Raw genomic sequence first — 20,985 nt, forward strand, 5'->3', positions numbered from 1 at the left:
TAGGGCTTGTAGTGTGGTTAAGGTTAGGGTTAAGGTTAGATGTATAACCAGATTTTTTGACTTTGCGGCTGTGCCACCTAGTGACCACTCTGAAGACCTGCTTCCAGAACAAGATTCATGACAAAAAACATTAACCTGCATTAATTTCAGCTAATTCAGGAAGTAAGGTGAAAAAACTCTGTTATCAGTTTACAATGGAAGGATATCATACATTTCATTGGCCAGTAGAACTTTATTTAGATAGCCCATCTATGCACATCCTACAGATTTGAGTCTATTGAGTGTATTGGTTGGCTGAGCGTCTATAGACAGACTATTCACATAAAGTTGTATTGGTCACAGTGTAATTGGTCCTTACCTGCATTAGCTGCATTGAGATTTCATACATTTCCCTGCTGGTGTCTGATGCCTTGAAGAGCATCAAATTCAACAAAGTCACGATGTCACAGGGATAGTTTCTGCAAGTGAATGATAATCAAGATGAATCTAACATTTGCTGACACTTTACAGTACTTAATAAAGCTTGTAGGTGTAATGCATTATAAGACATCATAAGATGTGTCTTGGACAGGTATATCATAATGTCTTCAATCATCTCACAATGATCCGGAGAAAAAAAACATTTTGAAATACCATACAGACATAATCTATGTTAAGAAGGTATAAATAGGGTGTCCACCCACACTGCCTAGAGTGGGTGTAAGCGTGCTTTGGCGCTGAAATTTCACTTCATTATGTCATAAAATACATTTTTACCAAGACTAATATGATTCATCTTGTTCAGAATTGTTCAGTGGGGTCTTCTCTTGCATGTCATTAATATTACATCCTAAAAGTCGGATTTCGTAAACGAATGCATCCGATAATAAGCACTGAGCTCTGTTGACATGGCGGTGCAGGTTTCTCGTAACGACTTTTGAGGATTTTACATTTTGTGGTCATCGTCTTCAAAGTTGTTTCCACGGGTCGCAAAAAGCTAAATTAGCATAACATAGTTAAATGTAAAAGTCTGAAAATAAAAAGCTTGGAATACGATAAGTGCTCTGTTGAAATTTCACAGAGATAAGCTTATTTTGGTAAGAAATCTTAGAAAAAGAACGGGAATTTGCGAATAAATATGAAAAGCATATTCTAAAATATGATACCACTGTCAAAATCGATATCCATCTCATCGCTATATTGTTTTTTTGTCCTGCGGATTTCGAGAAGAAAGATGACAAGAAATGGGAAAGTGAGCCTGTCACAGGTAGCCAGCTATGTATATTTTGAACCAAGGTAGCCAGTAGCCTTACTTCTTGCACAGAATCCAGCCTAGTTGACGCAAGGCAATTTTCCAGATTTTTTTCCTCCCTAATTCTGGCCATCATAAAAGTGTAACCACTCCAATAACTTTTGATTGTATTATGATAGAGACATGAGGTTGGGACCATTTATTTTCTTAGAGGAGCATGTATCTACACAATTAACATATTATTTTACCCATTGGACAATGATGTTGTATAAAGCATAAAGTATTACAGACTTTTTCAACAAATAGTGATGCTTCAGTTCAGTATTTGAAGTGTAAGGTTGAGTTATGTTACAGAGAGCGACATTTGATCAGTTCCTACTCATGATGTCTATAGTAGAGCGATACCAATGATCTGTATGATTCTTAACTTAGTTCATTTGGATGCAGTCTATCACAGTGCCATCCGTTTTGTCACCAAAGCCCCACCATTGTGACCTGTATGCTCTCGCTGGCTGGTCCTCGCTACATATTCGTCGCCAAACCCACTGGCTCCAGGTCATCTATAAGTCTTTGCTAGGTAAAGCCTCGCCTTACCTCAGCTCACTGGTCACCATAGCAACACCCACCCGTAGCACGCACTCCAGCAGGTATATCTCACTGGTCCTCCCCAAAGCCAACACCTACTTTCCTTCCAGTTCTCTACTGCCAATGACTGGAACGAAATTCAAAAATCACTGAAGTTGGAGACTTATATCTCCCTCAATCACTTCAAGCATCGGCTGTCAGAGCAGCTTACCGATCGCTGCAGCTGTACACAGCCCATCTGTAAATAGCCCACCCAACCTACTACCTACCTCATCCCCATATTTATTTTTGTTTTTTTCTGCTCTTTTGCACACCAGTATTTCTACTTGCACATCCTCATCTATCACTCCAGTGTTAATTGCTAAATTGTAATTACTTCGCCACTATGGCCTATTTATTGCCTTACCTCCTTACTTAATTTGCACACACTGTATACAGATGTTCTATTGTGTTATTGACTGTACGTTTGTTTATCCCATGTGTAACTCTGTGTTGTGTTTTTGTCGCACTGCTTTGCTTTATCTTGGCCAGGTCGCAGTTGTAAATGAGAACAACTCGCCTACCTGGTCAAATAAAGGTGAAATAAAAAAAATACAAAAATACAAAATATCTGCTGCCACAGAAGGTGACATTTGACTATTTCCTACTTACAGTAATGACCAAATGTTCTTAACTTTCTACTTGTGCCAGAGATGGTGGAATTAGAAGGGTTCCTACCAATGATGTCTGTAGTTCCTACCTGCTGCCACAGATGGTGGCGATGGCCTTGAAACAGCCAGAGGCCAGTTGGTAGGAGCCGGTGAAGCAGCGGTCGACCGCCCAGTTAAACAGGTTGACCTGGTCAGCATTCAACTCCAGCAGCAGAATAACTACCTCACAGCCCAGCTGGTGAACCTAGTGGTCAATGACAGGTGGTCAGTGCGAGTGTGTTTGTGTGTGTGCCTCTGTGTACGTGACCACCATCAACTACTTCGAGCAACCAAACTACCAGATTAATCATGCATCTTCAATGACGATTTGACCGTTGGTGATACGATCAAAGTTGAACAAAAAATAACTGGAGGTGTTGCTCTGCAATAACGAATGGGGGAGGGAAAGTGTCATTAGACAAAAATATTCCATACTACATACAGTATATCCATATTGAAAGGTGAATGCCTTTGAGGTGTAAATGGTTTCCTCATTTTTAAAAGCCTTGAGTAAGACTAGTTTGAAAGGCTAGTAGAAGCTATATGACATCTGTCTTAGCAGGATAAATCACATTTTCAGGGCTTACATGCCTAGTTTTTACTGTTCATTCCAAGGTTAAAGAATGTAAACACGAGCCTGGTCCCAGATCTGTTTGTGTTGTATAGCTGACAATGACCACACAAGTTGGCAAGACAACACAAATAGATCTGGGACGAGGCTATGTAAACACTAAACACCAGAACACAAGCTGAAAGTCAACTTTGAATGAGGGAGTAAAAAACATATACAGGGAGGGACAGGAGCTTAATCCAGCCAGTCATGTTATAAATGGACAAATAATTGAGCAAATTTACCCTGAGACAAAAGCACCTGATCAAAACAATTAGGGAACAGTTGGCAGGAGCTGATGTTGTTTTACTGTGAGGAAACTAAGCAAACTATCAGGGGCTATTAATGTGTGTGTGTGTGTGTGTGTGTGTATGTGTGTGGCTATTTTAAGATTAAGGGTTAGGTTTAGGATTAGGGTTACAATTAGGGTTAGGGTTAGAATTAGGGTTGGGGTAAGAAGTTAGGTTTAGTGTTTGGGTTACGGGTTAAGGTTAGGGTAAGGTTTAGGAAATAGGGAAAATAGGATTTAGAATGAAAATACATTTTAGGTCCCCATGAGGATAGAAGAACAAAACGCGTGTGTGTGGGGGTGTTTGTGTGTGTGATTGGCCACATCACATACCCGTAGGTCCTGGCAGGCTAGTATGTTATCCAGCCACTTATAGAGGTATCCGTCTGGGGACAGTCCAACGTTGTCGAACACAGGTCCACAGCACAACACCGCAGACATGGCCTAGAGAAAAACACACACACACCCACTCTATAAACAGTAGAACATGGCATGCACGCACCACATGCAGTAGGACCAACCCCCATGCTCAAACTCAGGATCATTTCTTCCCTAATGAAGGTTGGGTGCTGTATAGCTTCTGTACCATCGCCCTGTGAGTTCCAGCACTAACCATGAAGGTTGGGTAGTGCTGCTTATACAGTGCCTTCAGAAAGTATTCACACTCCTTGACTTTTTCCACAATTTGTTGTGTTACAGCCTGAATTTAAAATGGATTTAATTTAGATATTTTGTCACTGGCCTACACACAATACCTCATCATGTCAAAGTGGAATTGTGTTTTTTGAAAATTTTACATATGAATTAAAAATGAAAGGCTGAAATGTCTTGAGTCAATAAGTATTCAACCCATTTGTTATGGCAAGTCTAAATACGTTCAGAAGTAAAACTTTGCTTAACAAGTCACATAATAAGTTGCATGGACTCACTCTGTGGGCAATAATAGTGTTTAACATGATTTTGAATGACTACCTTATTTCTGTACCCCACACATACAATTATCTGTAAGGTCCCCCAGTCGTGCAGTGAATTTCAAACACAGATTCAACCACAAAGACCAGGGAGGTTGTCCAATGCCTTGCAAAGAAGAGCACCTATTGGTAGATGGGTATTTTTTTTTAAAGCAGACATTGAATATCCCTTTGAGCACGGTGAAGTTATTAATTACACTTTAGAGGCTGTATCAATACACTCAGTCACTACAAAGATACAGGTGTCCTTCCTAACTCAGTTGCCGGAGAGGAAGGAAACCGCCAAGATTTCACCATGAAGCCAATGGGGACTTTAAAACAGTTAGAGTTAATGGCTGTGATAGGAGAAAACTGAGGATGGATCAACAACATTAGTTACTCCACAATACTAACCTAATTGACAGAGTGAAAAGAAGGAAGCCTGTACAGAATAGAAATATTCCATAACAGGCATCCTGTTTGCAACAAGGCACTAAAGTAATACTGAAGAAAATGGCAAAGCAATTCACTTTTTGTCCTGAATAAAAAATGCTATGTTTGGGGCAAATCCAATACAACACATTACTGAGTACCACTCTCCATATATTCAAGTGTAGTGGTGGCTGCATCATGTTATGGGTATGCTTGTAATCGTTAAGGACTGGGGATTTTCAGGATAAAAAAAACAGAAAATAGCTAAGCACAGGCAAAATCCTAGGGGAAAACATTGTTCAGTCTGCTTGCCACCAGACATTGAAAGATGAATTCATATTTCAGCAGGACAATAGCCTAAAACACAAGGCCAAATCTACACTTGAGTTTCTTACCAAGAAGACACTGAATGTTCCTGAGTGACTGAGTTACAGTTTTGACTTAAATCTGCTTGAAAATCTATGTCAAGACTTCAACATGGTTGTCTAGCAATGAACAACAATCAATTTGACAGAGTTTGAAGAATTTTGAAAAGAATAATGGGCAAATATTGTACAACCCAGGTGTGCAAATCTCTTAGAGACTTATCCAGAATGATTCTAACATGTATTGACTCAGGGCTCTGAATACTTATGTAAGATAGATATTTATGCATTTCATTTTCAATACATTTGCAAACATTTTGGAAAACATGTTTTCACTTTGTCACAAGAGATATTGTGTGTAGATGGGTAAGAGAAAAAATATTTAATCCATTTCAAATTCAGGCTGTAACACAGCAAAAGTTGGAATAAGTCAAGGGATATGAATACTTCTGAAGGCACTGTAGCTTTTGTACCATCACCCAGTGGGCTCTAGCACTAACCATTAAGGTTGGGTGGTTCAAAGTACTGCTCAGCTGTACCATGAAGTACCAGACCATGAAGGTTGCTGTTCAGGACTGCTTTGTCCTTTCTGAAATAAGACACCCAAAGGGATGAATTGCAGTCACGTTCTGAAGGAAATGCATACATCTATGAAGAGAATAATGAAAAATATCTTCATGGCTCATATTATGAGGTTATTGTTTTTGACGCTCGGGAACTGACTGAAATTACACGCTTTACACAATAGTAATGGCAGCACACAGGATCCGTTGATAGCAGCGTTGCGCTATTGAACTCAGACCAAGCTAAGCTCTTAGAGAAAAGGGTTCCAAAAGGGTTATTTGGCTGTCCCCACAGAATAACCCTTTTTGGTTCCAGGTATAACCCTCTTTTCAGGTTCCAGGTAGCACCCTTTTGGGTACCATGTAGAACCCTCTGTTAAAAGGGTTCTAAATGTAAACCGAAACGGTTATACTTTGAACCAAAAGGGTTCTACCTGGAACCAAAAAGGGTTCTTCAAAGGATTTTCCTACGGGGACAGCCAAAGAGCATCACTACTCTGGACGGTTCTGACTTAGAATATGTGGACAATTTCAAATACCTAGGTGTCTGGTTAGACTGTAAACTCTTTTTCCAGACCCACATTAAGCATCTCCAATCCTAAATTCTATCTAGAATCGGCTTCATATTTCGCAACATTTACATTTAAGTCATTTAGCAGACGCTCTTATCCAGAGCGACTTACAAATTGGTGCATTCACCTTATGATATCCAGTGGAACAACCACTTTGCAACATCCTTCACTCATGCTGCCAAACATACCCTCGTAAAACTGACTATCCTACCGATCCTTGACTTCGGCAATGTAATTTACAAAATAGCATCCAACACTCTACTCAGCAAATTGGATGTAGTCTATCACAGTGCCATCAGTTTTGTCACCAAAGCCCCATATACTACCCACCACTGCAACCTGTATGCTCTCGTTGGCTGGCCCTCGTTTCATATTCAAGGCAAAACCCACTGGCTCAAGGTCATCTGTAAGTCTTTGCTAGGTAAAGCCCCGTCTTATCTCAGCTCACTGGTCACCATAGCAGCACCCACCCGTAGCACGCGCTTCAGAAGGTATATTTCACTGGCCATCCCCATTCAAAATAAAATCAAATGAAATAAGAGTTAAATATAGGAAAGACAACAAAAATACTATTTACGCACTATTCATACACTGACTGTACAAAACATTAAGAACACCTTCCTACTGTATTATAGAGTTGGACTCTACAAGGTGTTGAAAGCATTCCACAGGGATGCTGGCCCATGTGCTTCCCACAGTTGTGTCAAGTTGACTGGATGTCCTTTGGGTGGTGGACCATTCTTGATACACGTGGGAAACTGTTGAGCTTGAAAAACCCAGCAGCGTTGCAGTTCTTGACACAAAATGGTGCACCTGGCACCTACTACCATACTCCTATCAAAGGCACTTAAAATATTTTGTCTTGCCTATTCAACCTCAGAATGCCACACATACACAATCCATGTTTCAATTGTCTCAAGGCTTAAAAATCCTTCTTTAACCTGTCTCCTCCCTTCATCTACACTGATTGAAGTGGATTTAACAAGTGATTATAGCTTTCACCTGGATTCACCTGGTCAGTCTATGTCATGGAAAGAGCAGGTGTTCATAATGTGTTGTACACTCAGTGTTTATACATATTCATAGTTTTATATACAGTACAGTTCAATTAAATACAAAACAGATAAACTGTTCAACACTGTGACAAATGGTTTAGTAAAAGCGCTATACAAATAACACATGTGATTGATTGATGTACCTTGAGGGCGCAGTACTGGTATCTGGTGATCTGGTGGTTCCTGTCACTGTAACGATCGAGAGGCGTGAACATGACGCTGAAGGGACCAGCCCATTGGCTGAACAGGATGAAGAGGTGGTGCCTTAGGCTCTGCTGCGGGAAGAGGAAGCGTCGGTGGTGGACTGGAGGAGAAGAGGGGGAGAGGAGGGCAAAGGGGAGAGGGGGACACAGGGGAGCAGAGAGGGTGGGAGAAACAGAGAGGAGAGGAGAGTAGAGGAATGCAGAAGGAGAGAAAGAAAAGAAGGACAGTAAAATTGATCTGTTAGTCCCCTTCTCAGAACAGTATATGGGCATCAAAATCACTAGGGCATTACAAACTGCTACTGTATTGGACTGAGTGACTAAGAGCTGAATCCCAAACTAGTCCCTTCCCCTTGGCCCTCGGCCCTCCATTTGCGCATTCACGTGCGCCTCCGCCATATGTACAAGTGTCCCTAAGCTACGGTGGTGAAAATTATCAAGGGCGTAAGGGCTAATTAGACCCTCAGATAGTCACTTTGACCAAGCCAGCAAGGCTGCAGGCTCAAGAGCGAAGTGCCATCTCATCACGCACTACGATATGTTTGGAGTTTGCGCCATTTCATACAAAAGAATTGAGAGGCGTGCCTTTTTTATGAAATGTGCTTTTGTGTCTGATTGTGAGGTTTGACACATAATATAAATGAAATACCCCCAAATGAAATGCTTAACTGTTAATGAGGTTTATATCTTCTAAAACACAACAGGGAATTTGTTCATTTGAATTTCATGCTTGTTTTATTATTTAAAACAAAAAGTGGAATATGAATTGCATCATCCAAGTCACAAGTGTGTCCCGGGGTTGATGGGTTCATTGATCCCCTCTCCACTCTATGGAAGTCGTCCTCCGAACGAGTTGGTAGGGGCGAGGGGCTAGTTTGGGATTCACCGATGGATTACAGTCGTGTTCCGTCAGTCATCTCTCATTCATCAGGCAGTCAGGAAGTCTGGCTGCCAATGAGTCATCATCTGCCCTTCCCCATTTAAGCTACACTATTTTAGTACTGGCGTCCCTTGGGCTATGGCCTAATCAAGATCAATGTCAAGTGTCTTGAGTCCCTGCTTTCCCTGTGCCTGCACCAACCCTTGCCACACGGAGGCCTGTTTTCATCATTCATAAGCTACCAAAAAGTACGGCTCAGTAAGATATTTTCGGTGACAGTGCGCATCTATGGGGACCTGAAAACATAAAAAATATTTTGAAACAAAGTTATTTTGGATCCATAGGGCTCTGATAAAAAGTAGTGCACTATATAGGGAATAGGGTGCCGTTTGGGACACAGCCTAAAATGTCGGCCAAAAAGTAATTTGGTTATTTACCGGGAACACACTGGATAAGATTGGCCACCATGCCACTGAAGTGAGCTCGGATGTCCTTGAGAATCTCTAGCTCTTTGTCATTCTCCGCCTCCAGAAGCATCCGCGTCAGGTCCACGTACTCTAGGAACAGAGCTCCCAGGGCCAATGTATCCCGCTCCAGAGCCCCGTTGGTGCTGTGGACACCAGACAGAAACACAAACAGATGGACAGACGGACATACAGAAGTAGAAGAGAACATCAGTCAAGACAGCAGTTTGTTTCGTTTATTTACATATTCGAAAACCATACTGTTGCTTTCACATCCAAGGGAGGACAGAGGTATTCTGGGAAGTCCTGTGCTTCCCAGTGTGTTGGGCAGTGTCTCCAGCATGACCGTGAGTGTGCCAGTGAGCATGTCAATGAGTGTGGATTGTGTGTCAGTAGGTGTGTCAGAGAGTGTGTCTGAGAGTGATAGTGAATGTGGGTTGTGTCAGAGTGTCAGAGAGCTTGTCAGTGAGCGTGTCAGAGTGATTCACACGAGGTTGGTGGCACCTTAATTGGGAGTACGGGCTTATGGTAATGGCTGGAGCAGAAAAAGTTCAGTAGATTGAGCCTAGCAGTGCTTTGCACTGATTAAATTGATTTGGTTTCCATGTGTTTGATACCATTCCTTTAGCTCCGTTCCGGACATTATTATGAGCCGTCCTCCCCTCAGCAGCTTCCTGTGCAGTGATTGGTCAGTGAATGTGACTCTAACCTATCACTGATGACACCAGAGTCAGCCAGCAGCTCAAATATCCTCAGAAGCTGCAGCCTCAGGAGGTCTCTCCGCTCACGGCGCTTCTTGTTCTGAGACAGAAAGCGAGAGAGAGAGGGGGGAGTGAGCGAGAGCGATAGAAAGGGAAGAAAAGAGAGAGAGAGATCCATCAGATATGTGCACTTCTTCTAATAGCTGTTTCATCTACAATGTGTGATCTCCCTTGCCTGGCTACCCATCCACATCGCTTCGGCCAAAGTTTCTTCTCCACAATGAGTCTGGATTTGCCTTCTTCCCCTACGATTTTAGCTTGCGAACACATTCTGACCTTTCTGATTGGTCCCAGAAACTGATGGGTTGGGCCAGAGCCAGCCTACATGATGACTTTATCAACTTAAATACTCAGATTGGTTTGATTTTTTTTTATAGACGATCCAATCACTGATGAATTTATTTTGTACAACGCCCCTCATTTTGAAGTCAGACAAACGACTTCTAGGATGGCAGATTCAGATGAAATGCACAGTATGTGGAGATCGATAGAGCAGCGGAATTAAGTTCAGGGTGAGTTGTCAGGCAATGATCTCCCCTCTCTATTCAATGACTTACAATATGTTGCGAAGTAGTAGTTGTGTATATAAGAACAAACTGAAGTGTTATGATGATTATGCCCACAGCTCACCTCTGGTCTTCTCTCCAAAGCTTCCTTCATTAAAGGATGCAGCTCCTCTACCAGCTCCCTGGACACACACAGAATTACATATAAACTCTAGAACGGACATTTGGATCCTAGCACATGCCTAAAAAACATCCATCTTGCTCAGGAAACCTTTCAATCTAGAAAAGGATCACATGTGGTATAATATCATATATGTGGTATAATAACATATCGCACAGTATGTTTGTTAGCTAGTTAGTAATTTAATAGGATCTTTGTGATCACAAAAATGAGTTACTGTAACAAAGAGGACATATGTTCTGAAATGTGATGGAAAAACCCGAACATACAATTTCATAAACATTCACAAAAATTTACCATAGATAGTGCTTTGCACTGATTAAATTGATTTCCAAGAAAAGGGTATTTAAGATAAAATGAAGTCTACACGGAACAAAGAGAAGGGATATCCAAACTGAAAAAGACCAGAATGTACCACTCGCTCATCTCTCTTTTAAACCATCACAAATGCTTTAAAACTTTCCACAGCTGACCGTATTGTGTCATGTTCCCTGTTATGAATGCACGGACTGACAGTTAGTACATGAGGAATCAATGGGTATATATCACAAATGGTGCTTTTTAGCAATTAATAGCTTGAGTATGTGTTTGACTTCGAGTAAAAGGGTGTAGGGTGAAGTTTCCCCTAGCAGCTTATTTTAGGTCAGTTGGAGGAGGGGAAGCTGATCCTTGATCTGTGCTAAGGGGAAACGTCTCCCTGGAGCAGAGGTAAGACACTGTGATAAATCACCCAGCTGCTACATGTAAAATATATGGTACGCCGTTTGGGTCTTTGTATGTCAAATATATATATATTTGACATGTTAAAAAAGCTTTTAATTTGACACGTCAAATAACACAGTTACATTATAAAATGTTGTGTGTTCTGAATTTGCACGTGCAAGACATGCGGCCACCACTACTATAAGTAGCACTGTCAAAGCTCTACAAAAAAAGTCTGCAAACAAACACCGGCCACGAACGATGTGTTTACAATACCGCGTTGGTAATAAGGAATTATTTGTTCGACTGCAACTTCTGGGGTAGCTAGCTTTAGCTTGGTACTTTATTTATTTATTTATTATATATTATTTTTTCCCACCTTTATTTAACCAGGTAGGCTAGTTAGAACAAGTTCTCATTTGCAATTGCGACCTGGCCAAGATAAAGCATAGCAATTCGACACATACAACAACACAGAGTTACACATGGAATAAACAAAACATACAGTGAATAATATAGTGGGAAAAAACAAAACAAAAAGTCTATATACAGTGAGTGCAAATGAGGTAAGATAAGGGAGTTAAGGCAATAAATAGGCCATGGTGGGCAAAGTAATTACAATATAGCAATTAAACACTGGAATGGTAGATGTGCAGAAGATAAATGTGCAAGTAGAGATACTGGGGTGCAAAGGAGCAAGATAAATAAATAAATACAGTATGGAGATGAGGTAGATATATGGGCTGTTTACAGATGGGCTATGTACAGGTGCAGTGATCTGTGAGCTGCTCTGACAGCTGGTGCTTAAAGCTAGTGAGTGAGATATGAATCTACAGCTTCAGAGATTTCTGCAGTTTGTTCCAGTCATTGGCAGCAGAGAACTGGAAGGAAAGGCGACCAAAGGGGGAATTGGCTTTGGGGGTGACCAGTGAGATAAACCTGCTGGAGCGCGTGCTACGAGTGGGTGCTATGGTAACCAGTGAGCTGAGATAAGGCGGGGCTTTACCTAGCAGACACTTGTAGATAACCTGTAGCCAGTGGGTTTGGCGACGAGTATGAAGCGAGGGCCAACCAACGAGAGCGTACAGGTCGCTGTGGTGGGTAGTGTATGGGGCTTTGGTGACAAAACTGATGGCACTGTGATAGACTGCATCCAATTTGTTGAGTAGAGTGTTGGGGGCTATTTTATAGATGACATCGCCGAAGTCGAGGATCGGTAGGATGGTCAGTTTTACGAGGGTATGTTTGGCAGCATGAGTGAAGGATGTTTTGTTGCGATATAGGAAGCCGATTCTAGATTTAATTTTGGATTGGAGATGCTTAATGTGAGTCTGGAAGGAGAGTTTACAGTCTAACCAGACACCTAGGTATTTGTAGTTATCCACGTATTCTAAGTCAGAGCCGTCCAGAGTAGTGATAATGGACGGGCGGGCAGATGCGGGCAGTGATCGATTGAATAGCATGCATTTAGTTTTACTTGCATTTAAGAGCAGTTGGAGGCCAAGGAAGGAGAGTTGTATGGCATTGAAGCTCGTCTGAAAGTTAGTTAACACCGTGTCCAAAGAGTGGCCAGAAGTATACAGAATGGTGTCGTCTGCGTAGTGGTGGATCAGAGAATCACTAGCAGCAAGAGCGACATCATTGATGTATACAGAGAAGAGAGTCGGCCCGAGAATTGAACCCTGTGGCACCCCCATAGAGACTGCCAGAGGTCCGGACAACAGGCCCTCCGATTTGACACACTGAACTCTATCAGAGAAGTAGTTGGTAAACCAGGCGAGGCAATCATTTGAGAAACCAAAGCTGTCGAGTCAGCCAATAAGAATGTGGTGATTGACAGAGTCGAAAGCCTTGGCCAGGTCGATGAATACGGCTGCACAGTAATGTATCTTATCGATGGCGGTTATGATATCGTTTAGGACCTTGAGCGTGGCTGAGGTGCACCCATGACCAGCTCTGAAACCAGATTGCATAGCGGAGAAGGTACGGTGGGATTCGAAATGGTCGGTAATCTGTTTGTTAACTTGGCTTTCGAAGACCTTAGAAAGACAGGGTAGGATAGATATAGGTAGGTAGAAAAAGAAAAAGAGGTTGAACAGGCAAGTAATAGGTGTTGCAAGAATTTCGGCAGAAAATTTTAGAAAGAGATTGTCTAGCCCGGCTGATTTGTAGGGGTCCAGATTTTGCAGCTCTTTCAGAACATCAGTTATCTGGATTTGGGTGAAGGAGAAATGGTGGGGGCTTGGGCGGGTTGCTGTGGAGGGTGCCGGGCAGTTGACCGGGGTAGGGGTAGCCAGGTGGAAAGCATGGCCAACTGCTCTTAAAGAAATGCTTATTGAAATTCTCAATTAAAGTGGATTTATCGGTGGTAACAGTGTTTCCTAGCCTAAGAGCAGTGGGCAGCTGGGAGGAGGTGCTCTTATTCTCCATGGACTTTACAGTGTCCCATACATGTTTTGAGTTTGTACAACAGGATGCAAATTTCTGTTTAAAAAAGCTAGCCTTAGCTTTCCTAACTGCCTGTGTATATTTGTTCCTAACTTCTCTGAAAAGTTGCATATCACGGGGGCTATTCGATGCTAATGCAGAACACCACAGGATGTTTTTGTGCTGGTCAAGGGCAGACAGGTCTGGAGTGAACCAAGGACTATATCTATTCCTGGTTCTATTTTTTTGTTGAATGGAGCATGCTTATTTAAGATGGTGAGGAAGGCACTTTTAAAGAATAACCAGGCATCCTCTACTGACGGGATGAGGTCAATGTCATTCCAGGATACCCCGGCCAGGTTGAATAGAAAGGCCTGCTCGCAAAAGTGTTTTAGGGAGCGTTTGACAGTGATGAGGGGTGGTCGTTTGAGCGCAGACCTATTACGGATGCAGGCAATGAGGCAGTGATCGCTGAGATCTTGTTTGAAAACAGCAGAGGTGTATTTGGAGGGCGAGTTAGTTAGGATGATATCTATGAGGGTGCCCGTGTTTACGGATTTGTGGTTGTACCTGGTAGGTTCATTGATAATTTGTGTGAGATTGAGGGCATCAAGCTTAGATTGTAGGATGGCCGGGGTGTTAATTAAGCATGTCCCAGTTTAGGCCACCTAGCAGCACAAGCTCTGAAGATAGATGGGGAGCAATCAATTCACACATGGTGTCCAGGGCACAGCTGGGAGCAGAGGGTGGTCTATAGCAAGCGGCAACGGTGAGAGACTTGTTTCTGGAAAGGTGGATTTTTAAAAGTAGAAGCTCAAATTGTTTGGTTACAGACCTGGATAGTAAGACAGAACTCTGCAGTAGATTGCAACTCCGCCCCCTTTGACAGTTCTATCTTGGCAGGAAATGTTATAGTTAGGGATGGAAATGTCAGGGTTTTTGGTGGTCTCCTAAGCCAGGATTCAGACAGGCTAAGACATCCGGGTTGGCAGAGTGTGCTAAAGCAGTGAATAAAAGCCTACAAGACCTAGCTAGCACCAATACATCCAGCCTGTAAACAATGACCAGTAGAAACTGTAGTCATTTTCACTATTCTTAGCAATGATTTAGGAATTCTTGTGAAAAAGTATTAGCTAGGTAGCCACTTGTTGTTCACCTATTGAAATTGAACTTGCTAGCCAGCTACTTAACCTTGTTGTCACGAATCCCGCCGAAGATGGTGCCTCTTCCTGTTCGGGCGGCGCTCGGCGGTCGTCGTCGCCGGCCTACTAGCTGCCACCAATCCCCTTTTCTGTTTCATTTAGTTGTGTCTGATTTGTTGCACCTGTTTCGTGTTTAGGTTTGGTTTTGGGCTATTTAAACCCAGTAGGCCCGCCGGCTTTAGTGCGGGCTTGTTTTTCTGTTTGTGGTGTTTGATTATTCTTGTGGTTTCTTTTCCTGATCAGTTTCGTCCTGTTTGTTGGACTGGGACTTTACACGCCCTTGTGTGTGTGGCGTGACCGTCTCTCTGGTTGTGTTGGAATATTAAAGATCCACATCTTTTGAACTACCCTGCTCTCTGCGCCTGACTCCTGCACTCACTACTTATTGAAGCCGTGACACTTGTTGCCCAAAGCTAACGTTATAAGCAGCCAGTTTGCTTCATCTGGCTAGTGAGGCTCGACCGGACCAGGTTATGTGTTGTGAAGCTAGCCACAATAAGGTTTAGGCACAATAGTGGAATTTGCGGTTTGCCTTCAAAATAAAAGTACCTATTTGAAACCACATAGACCCACATAGATGGGTCCGACCACCGTTAATCAAATAAGAACCGTCTTATAAATTTGCGTTATTTTAGATGATGACACCTAGCTATATAGTTAGCTAGCTAACAATAGCTACTGAAACAAATGTCGTTGTCTATGTTTTTGAGGAAGAACATTGTTTGCATCCATGAGCTAGCTAGCTTTTTTTTAATGACCAGCACAGTAGGTGCGCGAGAAAACTTTACCAGCATCATAGCATACGTATATATGAATCGTTGTGACATATGGAACACGAGTGATAGTGTAATCAATGTGTAATAAATTATTATGTGACGTGCAGTCAAATTCTGGTCCTGATTGGTCAACAATTTTATTTGACACGTCAAATAGTGCTATTTGACCTCTATCTTTTTTTGACACACAAAGACCCAAACGGCGTTCCATAATATAACTCGAATGTCTGAAACGCATGCTCAGCATTTTTCTTATCTTGTCGCTCTAATCACGTACTGTGGAAACTCTGTAAAACAAATAGCCTTCGCTTAGCTAACTCCTACACTGATCAGGGGCAACTCTAATGTGTGTGTGTGTGTGTGTGTGTGTGTGTGTGTGTGTGTGTGTGTGTGTGTGTGTGTGTGTGTGTGTGTGTGTGTGTGTGTGTGTGTGTGTGTGTGTGTGTGTGTGTGTGTGTGTGTGTGTGTGCGTGTGTGCGTGTTGTACCTGAAGACCAGGGAGTTGGTGCGTCCAAAGCCTAGCACCAAGGACTCTGTCAGCTCAATGCTCTCTGCTCTCATTAGAGGGACCAGCTGTTTCAGGAGCCATGCTACTGAGGGGGTCCAAATCACCTGGTACACACACACAAAACATTGTACCATCCAGTGCCAATCACCTGAGGAGCGTTCAACAAGGCTTCCATTTACGGCAGAAGATAATTTGCTATTCCTACTACATTAAATATACATGTAAGCCTACATGTTCACATTATTATTTATAGAGGCAGTTTAGACCCGAAACAGACACTTACAGTGCCTTCGGAAAGTATTCAGACCCTTTGAATTTTTCCACATTTTGTTAGGTTACAGCCTTATTCTAAAATGGATTAAATAGTTTTCCCCCCCTCAGCAATCTACACACAATACCCCATAATGACAAAGCAAAAACAGATATTTAGAAATGTTTGCTAATCTATTACAAATAAAAAACAAAAATATTACATTTACATAAGTATTCAAACCCTTTACAAAGTACTTTGTCGAAGCAACTTTAGCAGATTCGTCTTGGGTATGATGCTACAAGCTTGGCACACCTATATTTGGGGAGTTTTCCCATTCTTCTCTGCAAATCCTCTCAAGAACTGTCACGTTGGATGGGGAGCATTGTTGCACAGCTATTTTCAGGTCTCTCCAGAGATGTTTGATCGGGTTTAAGTCCGGGCTCTGGCTGGGCCACTCAAGGAAATTCAGAGACTTGACCCAAAGCCACTCCTGCTTTGTGTTGGTTGTGTGCTTAGGGTCGTTATCCTGTTGGAAGGTGAACATTCGCCCCAGTCTGAGGGTCCTGAGTGTTCTGGAGCAGGTTTTCATCAAGAATCTCTCTGTACTTTGCTCCGTTCATCTTTCCCTCGATCCTGACTACTCTCCCAGTACATGCAGTTGAAAACCATCCCCACAGCATGATTCTGCCACCACCATGCTTCAACGTAGGGATGCCAGGTTTCCTCCAGACGTGACGCTTGGCATGCAGGCCAAAGAGGTAAATCTTGATTTCATCAGACCAGATAATCTTGTTTCTCATGGTCTGAGAGTCTTTAGGTGCCTTTTGGAAAACTCCAAGTGGGCTATCATGTGCTTTTTACTGAGGAGTGGCTTCCGTCTGGCCACTCTACCATAAGGGCCTGATTGGTGGAGTGCTGCAGAGATGTTTGTCCTTCTGGAAGGTTCTCCAATCTCCAAAGAGGAACTCTAGAGCTCTGTCAAAGTGACCATTGGGTTCTTGGTCACCTCCCTGACCAAGGCCCTCCTCCCCTAATTGCTCAGTTTGGCCGGACGGCCAGCTCGAGGAAGAGTCTTGGTGGTTCCAAACTTCTTCCATTTAAGAATGAAGGAGGCAACTGTGTTCTTGGCGACCTTCAATGCTGCAGAAATGTGTTGGTACCCTTCCCCAGATCTGTGCCTCAACACAATCCTGTATCAGAGCTCTATGGACAATTCCTTTAACCTTTTGGCTTGGTTTTTGCTCTGATATGCACTGTCAACTGTGGGATCTTATATAGACAGGTGTGTGACTTTCCAAATCATGTCCAATCAATTGAATTTACCACAGGTGGACTTCAAATCAAGTTGTAGAAACACCTCAAGCATGATCAATGGAAACAGGATGCACCTGAGCTCAATTTTTACTCTCATAGCAAAGGGTCTGATAATAATTTTTTCATAAATGGCAAAACATTTCTAACAATCTGCTTTTGCTTTGTCATTATGGGTATTAATTTTAGAATAAGGCTGTAACATAACAAAATGTGGAAAAAGTCAAGGGGTCTGAATACTTTCCGAAGGCACTGTACGTTCGCTGCACCATAGCGTCTCAGACTTTTAGCTAACAAATGTTTACGACTAACACAAAACAAGTGGAATATGTTAGCTAACGTAAACGAACGTTCCCAAACTACTTCCCTTGTTGAATGCACCTCTGGTACACACACTCAAAACATTGTGCATCACACACAATTCAGTCCCAATCACCTGGTACACACACACACACTACTTAGTCAGACATCTTCACAAATGACAACAACTTAGTTACACGGTTTTCCAAACCAGAGCAAACCACAGTAGAAAGGATAACCATGTCACTTTACAAACTTTAGGGGAAGTTAGTTTGTCCCTATGGTGAGTTAGTTAGTCTCTATGGGGAGTTAATTAGTCCTTTTGGGGGGTTATTTAGCCCCTAGGTCCCTAATTGGGACAATCTAGCTGTGAGAGGGGAGATACTTTTGTAAATATAGTATATGTGGACACCCCTTGAAATTAGTGGATTTGGCTATTTCAACATAAGCTCACAGAACGGGATGGCCAAAAACATCTGTTCTCGGTTGCAACACTCACTACCGAGTTCCAAACTGCCTCTGGAAGCAACGTCAGCACAAGTACTGTTCGTCGGGAGCTTCATGAAATGGGTTTCCATGGCCGAGCAGCCGCACACAAGACTAAGATCACCATGCGCAATGCCAAGAGTCGATGCCGTTGGACTCTGGACCAGTGGAAACGAGTGCTATGGAGTGATGATTCACAATCTGGCAGTCCGACGGACAAATCAGGCCTTGGCGGATTCCAGGAGAACGCTACATGCCCCAATGCATAGTGCCAACTGTAAAGTTTGGTGGAGGTGGAATAATGGTCTGGGAATGTTTTTCATGGTTCGGGCTAGACCCATTAGTTCCAGTGAAGGGAACTCTTAATGCTACAGCATACAATGACATTCTAGACAAATCTCTGCTTCCAACTTTGTGGCAACAGTTTCAGCATGCCAATGCCCCCGTGCACAAAGCGAGGTCCATACAGAAATGGTTTGTCAAGTTCTGTGTGGAAGAACTTGATTGGCATGCACAGAGCCCTGGCCTTAGAGGAGGCTGTTATAGCAGCCAAGGGGGGACCAACTACATATTAAAGCTCATGATTTTGGAATGAGATGTAAGATGAGCAGGTGTCCACATACACTACATTACCAAAAGTATCTACCTTGTTGTCGTAGCTGATGCTGCCGTCAGGTGTAGTGGCTGTGATCTCAGGGGTGTAGGCTCTCAGTTGGCCGGGGCTCATGATGCTAGGCTTGGCCACTCCAAAACACAGGATCAGGTAGTTCCTCCACAGGGTCACGTAGCTGTCTCCACCACCCGACGTGCTGCTGGCCTTCTTAGTGTATACCGGGTTACTGGAGAGACCATAGGTAAACACACACACACAGTGCATTGAGAGTGCATGGTAAATCAAACTGAACCTTTAGGGGCAGTTTTCCTGACACAGATTAAGCCTAGTCCTGGGCCCGTATCCACAAAGCGTCTCAGAGTAGAACATTTGTGCTGAGAATAGAGACATTTTACTCTTATTCTTAAAAGCTATGCATGAAGCCTCTTCATTCACAAGAGTCCCACATAGTCGACAGATATTTAGGAGACCTCATGAACAATTTTAAGAGATACCTGCAGGTGTTTTGATAATAGAAAAATGCAGCGAGTCAGTGGTTCCTGCGACACATGCAATTGCTTTGGAGTTGTTCAGATAACGTTTTGACTTTTCTTTATGATCAATCCATAAATAATCTAGACCTACATGCAACAGTATCTCTTGCCTAAAGACGGCCCCGACAGCCTATATATATTTTTTTTGTGTTATTACATACAGCCGGAAATAACTTTTGGATATCAGAGCGGCGTACCTCAACAACATTACGACCAGGAATACGACTCTCCCGAATTGGATCCTTTCTCCGCACCACCAGGGCAATTTAACTTATCCCAGAGGCTGCTCCAAAATGCCGCTGGCGGAGAAGAGGTATTCAGAGTGGACTTCTAGTTTGACTCAGGAGGCAGGCACACCAACCACCACTTCCGAGTACATTACTCGTTAATGTTCAGTCTCTGGACAATAAAGTAGGCGTGCTCAGGGCGAGGATCTCCTTCCAGAGAGACATCAGGGACAGTAACATACACTGTTTCACGGAATCATGGCTCTCTCTGGATATACTGTCCCCGTCCATACAGCCAGCTGAGTTCTCAGTACATTGCGCAGACAAGAATAAAAAACTGAAGAAGGGCATCACACGGGTGTGATCATTCTACAGTGGTCCCTGAAGCATACGATCACAACCGTGTGATTAGAACGCTCATTTATAACGCTTATTTAGAACGGCCAGTTTCGAATGACGCAATAATCAGCATTTGAGCTGGACACGCTTTTTTCAGGAACTATTTACACAAACACAGTCCTTACAAAGTAATGTCCAGAATGTGAGCAGTTTATTTTTGGATGCAATGTTCAGATATTCACAGAAGTATCTATAGCATAACACAATCATCCTAACCGGAAAAATGTAGGCTACATTTGTCCTAGCGCTAACTGAGGAAAGATTGAAAGATTGAACACAAGCGGTCATATTTTCTAACTCTCGGCTGACATAAACTACAATATGAATTAGCTAATAGCAATTACTATGTATAATTAATCACATCACGGGTGAGCTCAGCGTTGATCAAAATAATTGAGGAAAACACTTTCTAGAAATCTAAAGTAATCCGACGATTACTTTCGAAACCTAGAATGCATTGTATGTCAACAAACATGGCTCCACACACATTGCTGGAATTAGCTTAGCTCATCATAATCAGTACAACCTTCAAAAAAATTTTTTACACACATACTATGTGCCCAGTACAATCTATGCAAAAATCGGAATGCATGATTTATCACCGGAAATTGAAAAACGTGAAAAAATAGTAAATATATCAATAATACCACACAAAACATTTTCTGATAGTGATTTATTGATAAAAATGGCGTGTGCAGGCAGTAAATCATGTAACCTCTCACTCTGAGCCATTCAGTGTTGTTGTTTATGTATGTAGCTAATGAGCTAACCTGTAGCATTAGCAATGTCTTTCAAAAGGAGACAACTCACAAATGTGGGAAATTATGAAGATTTAAAAAAATCTGAAAGTCAGGAATCAGATTCTGACAGTTACAGTGAGGAGCTGCCCCCCAGCCATTGAGAACCCTGAAT

The 20,985-nt window shown here is 42.5% G+C and overlaps 1 protein-coding gene across 7 annotated transcripts in view; it reads right to left on the bottom strand.

Moving 5' to 3' along the window:
• The window catches only part of LOC139547551 (protein furry homolog), a 236,771-nt gene that overhangs the window by 86,883 nt on the left and 128,903 nt on the right, over nt 1-20,985 (bottom strand). For all 7 annotated transcript variants that reach the window (XM_071356440.1, XM_071356436.1, XM_071356437.1 and 4 more), the window contains exons 23-31: nt 18,948-19,140; nt 15,931-16,055; nt 10,280-10,337; nt 9,598-9,689; nt 8,862-9,034; nt 7,485-7,645; nt 3,738-3,848; nt 2,556-2,710; nt 359-458 (exon numbers count right to left, since the gene is read on the bottom strand). In XM_071356440.1, coding sequence (XP_071212541.1) covers nt 359-458; nt 2,556-2,710; nt 3,738-3,848; nt 7,485-7,645; nt 8,862-9,034; nt 9,598-9,689; nt 10,280-10,337; nt 15,931-16,055; nt 18,948-19,140 — 1,168 coding nt within the window. The remainder of the gene's footprint in view (nt 1-358; nt 459-2,555; nt 2,711-3,737; nt 3,849-7,484; nt 7,646-8,861; nt 9,035-9,597; nt 9,690-10,279; nt 10,338-15,930; nt 16,056-18,947; nt 19,141-20,985) is intronic.

Source organism: Salvelinus alpinus, chromosome 21, assembly GCF_045679555.1.
Source record: "Salvelinus alpinus chromosome 21, SLU_Salpinus.1, whole genome shotgun sequence".
NCBI lineage: Eukaryota > Metazoa > Chordata > Actinopteri > Salmoniformes > Salmonidae > Salvelinus > Salvelinus alpinus.